Here is a 14,549-nt window from a genome sequence, read left to right as displayed (position 1 = left end):
ACTGGAAAGATGGGATTGTCATCAACTGAGAAGGGGAACCCTATGGATGGAACACATTTGTAGACAAAGACCATTTTACTTTGGAACATGTGAAGACTGAGATGTCTACTAGACATCTAAATGGAGATCAAGTAGGCAGGTGGACATACAAATTTAAAGATTAGAATAAACATCTGGAAGAGAAATAGCCCTGGGAGTCACTAGCATACAGATGTTGTATGAATCACTTCCAGAATGTGTAAATAAAAAGAGCACTCCAGTATTTAAGGGTTACTTTGTTATAGATATGTACCCTAAAATAGAATACATTTGCTATCCGCTGATTCTCCCCTTCCTTGGATGGTAAACTATGAACCTGAGGAATAATCTCCCACTTTCTACATGACTCTAGTTAGCACTCAACTTATCTTCTTTATGATCTCTTTACTTCTGAAGATAACTATTTCCATTTTGCTTTCCAAACCACTATATCATAATTCTTTGATGTATTCTTAATGCAACATGCATAAGAATAAAGCTCACTGACTATAATACTGTACAAAAGTTAAAAGTCCTAAGGCATATTCGCAAATGCAAAATGAATTAAAATTGAATCTAATGTTTTAAAACATTTTCTTATATAGTTATCTTTAATTTATTTGGTGTGATTTTGACAATATATGAGTATAGAGAACTTTAGGTTAGATTGAGAAGAATAAATTCTGGTTAGATATTTGTTGCTATTACTATAAAATGGTTTATAAAAGAGGAATGCAAAGAGGACTAGGCTATCATGATCTCCTTGAATAAAAATTTCATCTCCTGTAACATTGCCAATATTATAAGACCTTTTTAAGCTGGTAGCACAGTTGATTTCAAGTTAATCTTTTGAAGTAGGAATTTTCAAAGTATGGTCTACCAAATATTTGCATCAAAAACCTCTTAGACAACTTTTAAAATCTAGATTACCAGGCCTTGCCCAAAACCTACTAATGTAGACCATTTGCAGTAGAGTCCCAGAAGTCTGCATTTTTAAGTAAGTGCCTCAGGTAATTCTTATAATACCAGACTTTGAGAACCACTATTCTAAAAGAACCAAGAAGACAACCCATGCAAGAAACGCTGAAAATTTAGGATGAAATACACCTACCAACTAATAGAATTTCCTTTTCTGAAGCTTGTCTAAAAATCTTCTGGATGCAACAAATATAAACTGGTCCGAACTCACAAGGGAGGGAGGATAGCTCTGCCCCTTATATCCTGGTTGTTGTTTTTCACCCCTTTTCTCAATTCTTTTATCCATCCCTCCCCTAGAATTAGCACCCTTTTCCCTTTCCATTGACAAATGCCTACATGATCTTTGTTCACTGCCCCTTCTAGAAAATCATGCTGTGCTTATTAAATAGTTGCCATATAGCCTCTACCTTATTATTTGATGGACCATTTATCTAACACATAATGCACAAGAACATATAAAGCATTTCAAATACATTATATCTCATATGATATTTAAAACGCTCTCAAAGAGGTATACTTTCTGATAAGGAATCTGAGACGGAGTTGTTAAATAACTTGCTGCTGTGAGGATATATGGAAAATAAGTGACACCCTATAACACTCACTTAGGTCACCTAATGCAAGCTTGGTTTTCATTTTACCACATTACACCGGGTCGAATAAACAAAATTACATTCTTAACATGGATAATCTAACCCTTGGCAGCTAAATCATATGGCCTTTTCTCTTGAATCATTTGCCAAAATATACTGACCATACATACACTTGAAAGAATTATATTTTACTTTGGCTTCTCTCCCCTTGCCCATTTGTGGGGAAGCAGAGAGGAAAATCCTATTAAGTACATTACAAACTTGCCAAATCTTATATAATAAAAGCCTAATATGCTAAGTGTCCGGTGGTCCATTCAACCAATCAAAGCGTAATATGCTAATGATATGCTAAGGCTACTCAACCACTCACTATGATGTGCACTGACCACCAGGGGGAAGACAGTCGATAGGTCAATCAGTTGCTATGATGCGCACTGACCACCAGGGGGCAGATGCTCTGACCGGTAGGTTAGCTTGCTGCTAAGGTCCGGCTGATCGGGACTAAGTGAGACAGGCCAGACACACCCTGGAGCCCTCCTGCAGCCCATCTCCAGCTCCGATCATGCACCAGTGGGGTCCCTAGGCCTGGACTGAGCCCTCTTGCAATCTGGGACCCCTCAGGGGATGTCGGAGAGGCAGTTTTGGCCTGATCCCGCAGGCCAGGCCAAGGGACCCCACTGGTGCACAAATTCATGCACCTGGCCTCTAGTTATACCATAATATACTACTAAGAAACTGAATAATTTTGAGAGATGCTTATAATATCCCCCAAATACACAAATATTATAAACCTGGAAAACATTCTCATGCTAAAGATAAATATTCAGTTTTTAAATAACATCAGTTCAACACTATTTTTAAAGAAATTTCCCTGGTTCCCTTTCCTAAATATCTAACCTTTTGCTATCACCTGCATAGCCCCATAGGCTCAGTATAATCATAAGGGAATTAATCATTTATATTCCCATGTATTTTCTTTTATTCTTGCTAATTGAATGTATAATACTTCTAGTCACCTAAATAAAAACCTCCTATGCTACTGTTGACTTCCTCTCTCCTCTTGCCCTTTGCATCCACAGGTCCTATGAAATCTAACCTGTCACTCTTGCCACTATCTTATATAACTTGTATTATATAATCTATAATGGAAGAGGGTATTAGATGCATAATCACTACCTCAAAGTTAGGTCAAATTATTTCAGTTGTTACATGCTTATTAGCTAAATAAATGTTTAGTAACAAACTATGAAAACACAGCTTTAGATTATTTTATATATGTCATTCAACTTTTATGAATATAAACTAACTCATAGTAGCTCCAGTTAAACCTTTTGTGAAATTTTGATGCAGTACATGCCGAATTTCTTTGATAAACATGTTGAAGATCTTATTTTATCAGAAGGCATGGTACGTTAGGGTATCCATGGATTAGATTCAGGGGCTCAATAAATCCCTTGACATAATATGAAAACTTATCTGTACATTTTTCTGAGTAGGAATGTCCAATGCATTTATCAATATACCAAAGTTACCCTTAAGCAAAAAAAAGAAGAGAAAAAAGAACCAAAAGGGAAAAGTGCAAAGACACAACATGGTATAGAAGAAAACACTAGAGCCTGGTGGGGTGGCTTAGTTGGGAGGAGTGTCGTCCCATACACCAAAATGTTTCGGGTTCGATTCCCCACCAGGGCACATAACTAGGTCATAGATCAGATCCCTGGTCAGGGTGCTTATGAGAGGCGACCAATCAATGTTTCTTTCACACTGATTTTTCTCTCTCTCTTTTCCTTCCCCTCCTCTAAAAATCAATTAAAACATATTCTCATGTGAGTATTAAAAAAAAACAAGGATAAAAAAACAAACTAGTATTTAAAAACAGAAAGTCAAGTTTGGATCTTGGTTCTATACTCATTAACTCTCATACTTGGGTAAGTTGCTTCATTTCTCTCAACATTAGTTTCCTGGTTTGTAAAAAGAAAAACTATGATCCTCATACCAACTATGAGAATTAAATATAATGTATGTAAAGTACTTAACATAGTTCTAAGCAACTATTATCTTATCAACTGCTATTTGCTTTAAGAAAATAGAAATATCTTAATTAGAATAAACAACATTTAAAATCAAGTGCTAGGTAATGAAATTTATTTTTTCTTTTGACTGTAGATTTATAAATATACTAGAGGCCTGTTGCAGGAAGATTCCCACAAGAATAGGGCTTCCTCAGGCCTATTCCTGCAAGAACAGGGCTTCCTGAGTCCCTTCTCCACCGCCTCGATTCCTCCTGTCTCTGCTGCCTGGCTCCCTCCCATCTCTGCTGCTTGGCTCCCTCCCGTCTCCACTGCCTGGCTTCCTCCCGTCTCCGCTGCTGTCCTGCCCGGCCGCCCCGGGTCACACACGAGAGGGCCGGATGGTGGCCAGGCGGGTGGCAGATCGCTGCTGTCCCGCCTGGCCGCCCCGGGTCGCACACGGGAGGGCTGGATGGCTGCAGGGCAGGCGGTGGATGGCGCTGTCTTGCCCCGCCGCCCCAGGTCACAGATGGCAGGCCCAGATGGCGGCGGGGCAGGTGGCGGATGGCACTGTCCCGCCCTGCCTGCAGTATGCAAATCTAACAGCCATCTTTGTTGGGTTAATTTGCATACTCCTCTGATTGGCTGATGGGCATAGCAAAGGTATAGTCAATTAGCATCTTTGTCTTTTATTAGTGTAGCTGGATACACTGCATATTTATTTCCTATTATTGCTACAAGAAATGACCACAGATTTAATGACTTAAACAACACAAATTTGCTACCTAACAATTTGGAAGTAGGAAGGCCAAAATGGGTATGAAGGGGCTAAAATCAAAGTGTCAGCAGGGCTACATTTCTTTGGCAGATGTAGGATAAAATCCGGTCCTTGCTTGTTCCATTTACTAGAAGCTTCTAGAATTCCGTGGCTCAATGCTACATCACTCCAACCTCTGTTTCCACCATCACCTCTCCTTCTGTTACTCTGGCCCTTGTGCCTCCTTCTTTCACTTTAGTTATAACACTTGTGATTAGATTGAGCCCACTAGCTAATCCAGAATAATCTCCCCATTTGAACCCTTTTATTAGCTCAGCCTGTGTGGCTCAGTGGTTGAGAGTTGACTGATGAACCAGGAGGTCACAGTTCGATTCACGGTCAGGGCACATGCCAGGGTTATGGGCTTGATACCCAGCAAGGGGTGTGCAGGAGGCAGCTGATCAATGATTCTCTCTCAATATTGATGTTTCTATCTTTCTCTCCCTTGCCCTTCCTCTCAGAAATCAATTTTAAAGAATATTACAATAAATAAATAAATAAATAAATAAATAAATAAATAAATAAATAAAATTAGCTTCGTAGAAAAGCCATAAGCAATTATTCTTAGTTGCACCATTTAATCTCAAATCATCTGTGACTGGTGCATATGCTTTCTTTTATAAATGTCAACAATTCACATTTTAAAATTATTGCTTCTTATAACCAATAAAATGCCATTTCATTTGCCTTCATTTTTCTAAATCATATATATTCTTTAGACATAAATGTTCCATTTATTTGAAAGTTTAGGACATAGAGGAAGTGTATTTTAAAGAGAGGAATTTTTGGAATGTCCTCATCAGATTTGGCTTTATCATGATATCTACTCATATGTGGGCACAATAAGTAGATCAAAACTTACCAGGGGTTCTCTATTTTTGACCAGACGGATTATTTTTACTGAGTCTTCCTCATCATCAATATCATCAGGCATAGGAGGCAATACTGGATCATACTTCTTCTGAGCCACAGTGTCATGCACAGAGAGCAAAGCCTATCATTGACAAAGATTGATAAAAAACAATTAATCTGATTGGTGTTTCTGAGTTCTTGGAATAGAATATATGCACCCCTATGTTCATAGCAGCACAATTTATAATAGCTAAAACTGGAAACAGCTTAAGTGCCCATCAGCAGATGAGTGGATTAAAAACCTGTGGTACATCTACACAACGGAATACTATGCTGCTGTGAAAAAGAAAGAACTTCATTTGCAACAGTATGGATGGACCTGGAGAGCATTATGCTAAGCGAAATAATCCAGTCAGAGAAGGATAAGTATCACATGATCTCACTCATTTGTGGAATATAATGAACAATGTAAACTGATGAACAAAAATATAGAGATATAGAAACATCAAACAGGCCATGAAACCTCAGAGGGAAGACAGCGTAGGGTGGGGGGGCATGGTAAGAGATCAACCAAAGGACTTGTATGCATGCATATAAGCATAAACAATGGACACAGACAGTAGGGGGATGAGGGCATATTTTGAGGGGTGGGAGCAGCCAGGGAGAGGTCAATGTGGGAAAAAAGGAGACATATGTAATACTTTCAACAATAAAGAATTTAAATGAAAAAAATTAATCAAATACAAAACCCCAAACTCATAAAAGTATAAAGAAAATCTAATTGGTGTTATAATTTTGATATAACAATGGTAATAAGGCAACTACTTGAAAAGAAGCCTCTTAGAAAAAGGAAGTATGAAAAACAACAGAAGGCAGCTCCATTTAGATACCACTCTATCACCAATGACATTCATGTATGATAAGAATCAGCACAAAATATCTTTTAATCTGTATATTCTCTGGTTCGTCCTTATAAGGGCGGCAGTTAGGAAAAGAAGTGGGGGGGGGGGGTGTTACTTTTGCAAGGAGGGAGAAAATGAGTCTATAGATATATTGTCAAGGAAACAACATGAGCCTGAGACAAATAGATACTATTTCTTTCCTACTATTAGCAGAAAACACAAAAGAACTGATCAATACAATTGATTAGCTTTTACTTTTCTATTTTCTCACTTTTTAACTCTTAGTATAATAAATGACTAGTCCTATATAATAAAGAGGTAATATGCAAATTAATACTCACACCCTTACAAGATGGCTGCCTACGACCAGGTCAGCAGGGGGGTTAGTGAGGGACGACCAAACGACTGAACAGCAGGCTGTGTGGGGCGACCAGGCTTGCAGGGGGGACAGTTGGGGGCGACCATGCCAGCAGGGGGAGAGTTGGGGGAGACCAGGCCGGCTGCAGGGGGCAGTTAGGGGCAACCAGGCCAGCAGAGGGGAGCAGTTGGGGGTGACCAGACCGGCAGGGGTGGCAGTAAGGGGTGACCAGGCTGGCAGGGGGGCAGTTAGGAGTGACCAGGCAGGCAAGGAGGGGGCAGTTGGGGGTGGCCAGGCAGGCAGGCAGGTGAGCAATTAGGAGCCTGTGGTCCAGGATTGTGAGAGGAATGTCCAACTGCCAGTTTAGGCCCAATCCCAGGGGGATGTCTGCAGTCAGACATCCCCTGAGGGGTCCCAGATTGGAGAGGGTGCAGGCTGGGCTGAAGGGACACCCCCCTCATGCATGAATTTCATGCACCGGGCCTCTGGTATGTGTATAAAAGAATAAAATGTAAGTATTTCTATTCATGATTGTCATGGTGGTAAAAACTCCACAAAATATCGTCATATTGTCCTTATAGACCAAAGATGAGGAAAACACTGGAACCCTGACATATCACTACTCACTATTTTAGGTGACTGGACCTAGATTTTTAACTAACTTGTTCCCTAATCTGCAAATGCCATAATCCATAAATTTCTCCAGCAAGAACCCTAGAAATTAATGTTGAAATCTCTCATCTACACTTTCAATGTCCAATCATATCCAGTTAAATCTACTTTCAAAATATATGCTAACATTTGTTATCTTCTTTCTAGACCAGTGGTTCTCAACCTGTGGGTCATGACCCCTTTGGCAGTCGAATGACCCTTTCACAGGGGTCACCTAAGACCATCCTGCATATCAGATATTTACATTACGATTCATAACAGCAGCAACATTACATTTATGAAGTAGAAACGAAAATAATTTTATGGTTGGGTCACAACATGAGGAACCGTATTTAAAGGGCCAGAAGGTTGAGAACCACTGCTCTAGACCAACGGGTGGTGAACTATGCCACCTGATTCTATAAATAAATCTGGCTGGAGCACAGCCATGCTCATTTATTTATGTTTTTTTGATGGCCATTGTCATGCTCCAATGTCAAAACCGAACAGAAACAGCAGGTATTTTTTACATGAAAACTTGGCAGACCTGGCTAAATCACTGATGTCATCACTCTTACCTGGAGCATTGCAATAGCCTCTAAACCAGGGGTGGGCAAACTTTTTGACTCGAGGGCCACAATGGGTTCTTAAACTGGACTGGAGGGCCGGGACAAAAGCATGGATGGAGTGTTTGTGTGAACTAATATAAATTCAAAGTAAACATCATTACATAAAAGGGCACGGTCTTTTTTTTTTTTTAGTTTTATTCATTTCAAACGGGCCGGATCTGGCCCATGGGCCGTAGTTTGCCCACGGCTGCTCTAAACAGTCCAACTGCATTCACCTTTGGCTCATTTTCAAATCCATGATTTACAGAGTAATTACTTTAAAACTCAGATCAAATCACATAATGGGCCTGCTAATAACTTCTAAAAAACTACCCACTGATCTTGGGATAAAGATCAAGTATGTCCTAATCTCCAACCTTACCTTATACCACTTTCTTCACAGGGCTTAAATAACTCTTTCTCATAGGGACTTGGCCAAAACATCTACACTAATAAAGGGCTAATATGCTCATTAGACTGGGAGGCCTTCTGGGAGACCTTCTGGACATCCTTCTGGACAAAGCCATGGTGGTGGGGCTGAGGCAGAGGAGGTTAGGACGATCAGGCTGGCAGGGGAGGGCAGTGGGGGGTGATCAGGACGGCTGGGGAGGGCAGTTAGGGGCAAGCAGGCCGGCAGGCAGAGTGGTTAGGGGCGGTCAGGCAGGCAGGCAGGTGAGTGGTTAGGAGCCAGCAGTCTCGGATTGTGAGAGGGGTGTCTGACTGCCGGTTTAGGCCCCACAGGGATCGGGCCTAAACTGGCAGTCGGACATCCCCCGAGGGGTCCCAGATTGGAGAGGGTGCAGGCTGGGCTGAGGGACACTCCTCGTGCACAAATTTTGTGCACCGGGCCACTAGTCTATATATATATAAAAGCCTAAGCGACCGTTTGATGGGTAGCTATGACTCACACTGACCACTAGGGGGCAGACACTCAACACACAGGCATGGAAACATGGAACAAACTGATGAATCTTAGAGGGAAGGGGGGAGAGGGAAGGGTAGGAAGAGATTAACCAAAGATCTTATTTGCATATTAGAGGCCCAGTGCATGGATTCATGCACCAGTGGGGTCCCTTAGCCTGGCCTGTGGGGATCAGGCTGAAACTGGCAGTCCGACGTTCCCTGAGGGATCCCAGATTGCAAGAGGCCAGGCCGAGGGACCCCAACTGGTGCATGATTCCATGCACCAGGCCTCTAGGCTATCCTATCTAATAAAAGAATAATATGCAAATTAACCATAACACCGCGACAAAGATGGTGGTGGCCATAGCAGCGGGGAAGGATGACGGCGGTGTCACCCTGGCAGTGTGAGCCCAGCAGGCATTGCCTCGGCGACCCACAAGCAGTTCCCATGGCCCTCGAGCAGGAAAGCGCGGCCCGCAGGCAGCCCCCAGCAGGGCCTGCTCCCGGGTCGCCGTGGTGATCCACAAGCAGGAAAGCGCGGCCCACAGGCAGCCCCCAGCAGGGCCTGCTCCCGGCTCCCCATGGTGATCCACGAGCAGAAAATTGCGGCCTGCAGGCAGCACCCAGCAGGGCCTGCTCCTGAGTAGCTGCGGTGATCCGCGAGCAGGAAAGCGTGGCCCACAGGCAGCCCTCAGCAGGGCCTGCTTGCGGGTCGCTGTGGTGATCCACGAGCAGGAAAGCATGGCCCGCAGGCAGCACCCCACCCTGGCAACAGCTCAAGGGAGAGAACAACAAGCAGGCAGGGCCAGAAGCCTAAGAGATCAACACAGAGGGGCGCCTGCTCCAAGCCTCCTACACAGCTGGGGGCAGGCCTCCAACAGGGACACACACACACACACACACATACACACACACACACACACACAGGACACCTCCTCCGAGCCTCTGCTGCCAGACTGTGGCCATCAGTAGGACATCCACTGAGGGCTCCCGGACTGTGAGAGGGTGCAGGCTTGGCTGAGGGAACCCCACCCCCCAGTGCACGAATTTCGTGTACCAGGCCTCTAGTATATATAAAAACCAAGGTGACTGTTATGACAGGTCGACTGAACAACCGGTCACTATGATGCGCACTGACCACCTGGGGGCAGACGCTCGATGCAGGAGCTACCACCTGGTGATCAGTGCACTCCCACAGCCAACCTCCCGTGGCTGGCCAACCTCCGCTGCCACCCCCGCACCCAGCCGGCCGGCCCCAATTGGCCCTGATTCCCGGCAAGGCCGAGGTACCCCACCCATGCACAAATTTGTGCACCGGGCCTCTAGTCCAATATAAAAGCAGATCCCCCTCAGTAGCTTGATCTCATAGCACCTTTTTCTTTGCCTTCCTAAATGTTCATAATTCATAGCCATATATGCATTTTATATGCATATGTTTAATATCTGCTACCTACTGAAATAAAAGCTCTAAGATGGCAAAGAAATGGTGTCTATTTTTAATTAAGCTCTTTTATTGTCTATAATATATACACAGAAAAGTACACAATTCATAAGCACATAGCATGAATTTACAAAAATGAATATTCCCATGTAAATATCCCCCAAACAGGAAATACAACATTAACTGACCCCAGAAACCCCTACTTATGCTCCTTCCTAATTACCCCAAAGGTGGGAGTTTTGCCTCTATATAAATGCTACATAAATAAAATGAATAGGCACAAATGCATATTCACTTTTCCCCTGATATTAAGTTGATGAGCTTTATTTATACTGGTACTGGTAGCAGCATTCACTTTTCATTGCTATGTAGCATTACAATCTACACTAATAAAAGAGAAAAATGGTAATTGGTGTACGACGATACCCTTTTCATTGGCTAATCAGGGCTATATGCAAATTAACTGCCAACTATGATTGGCAGTTAACTTCCAACTGAGATTGGCAGTTAACTGCCAACAAGATGGCGGTTAATTTGCATATGTAGGCACAATGCAGGGAGGCGAAAGGGAAAGCAGGAAGAAGCCCCCTGCTACTGACAGTGATCGGAAACCCAGGGGGGAGCTAAGAGGTGGGGGGCAGGGCAAAGGCGGCCCTGGGGCCGCCTTTGCCCTGCCCCCCAGCCATGATCGGAGAATCAGGCGCCTTTGCCGCCCTGGCCAGTGATAGCAGGAAGTAGGGGTGGAGCCAGCGATGGGAGCTGGGCACGGTCGAAGCTGGCAGTCCAAGGAGCTAGGGGTCCCTTGCCTGGGCCTAAAGTGGAGCCCACGATCGCGGGGCCGCTGCAGCTGTGGGTCCCCGCTGCCCGAGCCGGACGCCTCAGCCAGAGGCGTCAGGCCTGGGCAAGGGGCGGATCCTGTGATTGGTGATCGGAGGGTGATGAGGGTCAACTCCTCTGGCCGAGGCATCAGGCCTGGGCGGGGGGCTGAGCCGGGGGTTGGGGGGATATGATGGTCCCCTTGCCCAGGCCTGAAGCCTGGGTCAGAGGCGTTAGGCTTGGGCGGGGGGTGGAGCAAGCGATCAGAGGGAGATGGGGGTCCCCTGCCCAGGCATGATTCTTGGGCCAGAGGCCTCAGGCCTGGGCGGGGGCCAGAGCCAGTGATCGGGGGTAGATGGGGGTCCCCTGTCCAATCCTGATACCTCTGGCAGAGGCCTCAGGCCTGGGCAAGGGGCCGATCAGGTGATCAGAGGGTGATGGGGGTCTACGCCTCTGGCTGAGGCATCAGTCCTGGGCAAGGGGCAGAGCCAGCAATCGGAGGGGTCTGGGGATCCCCTGACCAGGCCTGATGCCTGGGCCAGAGGCATCAGGCCTGGGCAGGGGGCAGAACCAGTGATGGGGGGAAATGAGGGTCCCCTGCCCAGGCCTGACACCTCTGTCAGAGGCGTCGGGCCTGGGCAAGGGGCCGATCCTGCGATTGGAGGGTAATGGGGGTCAACGCCTGAGGGCTCCCAGTATGTGAGAGGGGGCAGGCTGGGCTGAGGGACACTCCCCCCCCCACACACACCCAGTGCACGAATTTCGTGCACCGGGCCCCTAGTATGTGAATATTTCTCTAGTTTCTGCATTATGCCCATTGTTGAGGGACATTTAGGTTGTGAAGTTCTTGGCTACCATAAATAATGCTGCTGTAAATATTTCATGTCTTTTGATACATATATACATAATTATATGCATAATTTGGTTAAGTATATTTAAGAGTGGAATATCTGGCCCTAGCTGGTTTGCTCAGAGATAAGAGCATTGGCCTTCAGACTAAAGGGTCATAGGTTCAATTCTGGTCAAAGGCACGGACTTCAGTTGCAGGCTCAAACCCCAGCGCATACGGGAGGCAACCAATCAATGTGTCTCTCTCACATTGATATTTCTCTCTGTCTCTCCCCCTCTCTTCCATTCTCTCTAAAAGAATCAATGAAAAAAAATATCCTGGGGTAAGGATTAACAAAAAACAAAACAAAAGTGGAATATCTGGGTCATGAGTTATCAATATATTCAAAATTAGCAGATAAAAGTTTTATAACCCCACCAACAGCTTATGCGAGTTCTAGTTGCATCACATAACCCCTAACATTTTACATTATTAGCTTAAATTTGACCATTATGAATGTTCAGGGGTATCTTTTTGTGGTTAAAATTTCATTTTTCTTACAGCTAATGATATTGGAAACATTCCTATGGCTATTGGGTATGTTAAATATCTTCTTTTGTGAGATGCCAGTTCAAGATTCTTGCACTTTTTCTCTACCATCTTTTTCTTATTTACTTGTAAGAATTCTTTATAATATACTGGATACAAATCTTTGTTGGTTACATGTGCTACATATATATTTACCCATTAGGTAGCTTGCATTTTCACTTTGTTATTAGTGTTTTCCAATCAACAAAGGATCCTAATTTTAATGAGCCTAATTCATATTTTTCCTTATGGTTGGAGGTTTTTGTATCCAATCAGAGTTTCTAAGGAAAGAATGAACAGCATCAAGAAGATGAAATATCCAAAGAGATAATGGTTGCAAATTTTTGAAGATTAATGAGTCAGAGTCTGCATATTCAAGAAGCTCAATATATTCTTTAGGAAGCAGGAAAAATAAAAAGAAGTCCATATACACTGAGTGGCCAGATTATTATGACCACCTGACGTTTGTAGGCAAATTAGCTATCATTTCGTGAAGTTGCTAGAGGGCAGACCATTATAAATAGGGAAGCAGGTTATTTACCATGACAGTAGAAGTGATTTTTTTCTGAAGATATGGGTAAACAAGGCGATTTAACAGCCTTTAAATGTGGGATACACACACACACACACACACACACACACTCACACACACACACTGAGTAGCCAGATTATTATGACCACCTGACGTTTGTAGGCAAATTAGCCGTACACTGCATCATATGGGATATGGAAGCTGAAGGCCTATTCGAACACCATTGCTGTCTGCAGTTACCAAGATAAAACGTCTCCAATTCACACAGGAACACAAGGATTGGACAGTCGAGCATTAGAAAAAAGTCATGTGGTCCAATGAATCACGTTTCCAGTTGCATCATGCAGATGGCAGAGTGAGAATTTGGCGGAAACAGCATGAAAGCAGGCACCCCACATGCATGAGTACAACCCTTCAAGCTGGTGGGGGCAGTGTTATGGTTTGGGGCATGTTTTCCTGGCATGATTTGGGCCCTTTAATTCGTGTGGAACAATGTCTGAATAGCACAACATATCTAAGTATCGTTGCTGATCAGGTTCATCCTATCATGTTGATGGTGTATCCCAGTGGAGATGGCTTCTTCCAATAAGACAATGCGCCATGCCACGGTGCTCGTATTGTGCAGGAGTGGTTTCAAGAACACGAGGGAGACTTTACCTTGCTTAGGTGGCCCCCACAATCACCAGATCTCAATCCAATTGAGCATTTATGGGATGATGAACTTAAAAGAGCCATCAGGCAGCTGGTTCCACAACCATCAAATCTCACAGGACTGGGCAGTGCTATTCATCAGGCATGGTGTTAGATTCCTCGCATCACCTTTCAACATCTTGTGGAGTCAAAGCCAAGAAGAATCGCTGCAGTATTGAAGGCAAAAGGTTGCCCAACGAAGTACTGATGGGGTTGTCATAATAATCTAGCCACTCAGTATATATATGTATCTCACGTCCAACGGCTGTTAAATCGTGTTGTTTACTCATTTCTTCAGAAGAAAAGATCACTTCTACTGTCATGGTAAACAACCTGCTTCCCTATTTATAACGGTCTGGTCCTCTAGCAACTTCAGCACGAACTGATAGCTAATTTGCCTACAAACGTCAGGTGGTTATAATAATCTGGCCACTCAGTGTATATATGCTGCAGAATGCCAAATGCAAAAAGATTTTCAAAATATCAGAGAGAGAAAAGATAATCAGAAAACAAACACCTGATTGAGCCTAATCAGCAGCAGCAATGGAAACTAGAAGATCGTTAAAGTACCTTCAAAGTGCTTAGAAAAAATAAGACTTATATATCCAGCAAAAGTGCCATTCAAGAATGAGAATAAAGGCAAAGACAAAGTTAACAGGGGCCCAGATGAGAAAACTTAAAATAAAAAAGGATAATACAACAATGGTTTTCAAAGACACTGGACATCAAAGGATCATGATCACTGAGAAGAAAGAAAACAAATGTGAAAGCTATGACTGCCCCAGTTTACTGCCTAGAGAGTTTCCTGGCTGTGTTGGGGGTGAGGGGAGAAGAAACCCAGGCAGAACCCAATGGTCTCCCTCAGTTAAGAAAACAGAGCTGGGAAACCAGAAAGGCTAAAGGCTAAAGTCCTCGGGGAAGTGTATGGGAGAGAAGAGAACTGTACAGAGACAGAGCAATGAAG

The 14,549-nt window shown here is 43.8% G+C and overlaps 1 protein-coding gene across 9 annotated transcripts in view; it reads right to left on the bottom strand.

Annotated features, from left to right (window-relative positions):
* The window catches only part of MPP7 (MAGUK p55 scaffold protein 7), a 356,856-nt gene that overhangs the window by 109,603 nt on the left and 232,704 nt on the right, over window positions 1-14,549 (bottom strand). For all 9 annotated transcript variants that reach the window (XM_059711505.1, XM_059711486.1, XM_059711523.1 and 6 more), the window contains one exon: window positions 5,278-5,409. In XM_059711505.1, the coding sequence (XP_059567488.1) occupies window positions 5,278-5,409 (132 nt within the window). The remainder of the gene's footprint in view (window positions 1-5,277; window positions 5,410-14,549) is intronic.

This window comes from Myotis daubentonii, chromosome 1 (genome assembly GCF_963259705.1).
Source record: "Myotis daubentonii chromosome 1, mMyoDau2.1, whole genome shotgun sequence".
NCBI lineage: Eukaryota > Metazoa > Chordata > Mammalia > Chiroptera > Vespertilionidae > Myotis > Myotis daubentonii.
This window is presented reverse-complemented; position numbering and strand designations above follow the sequence as displayed.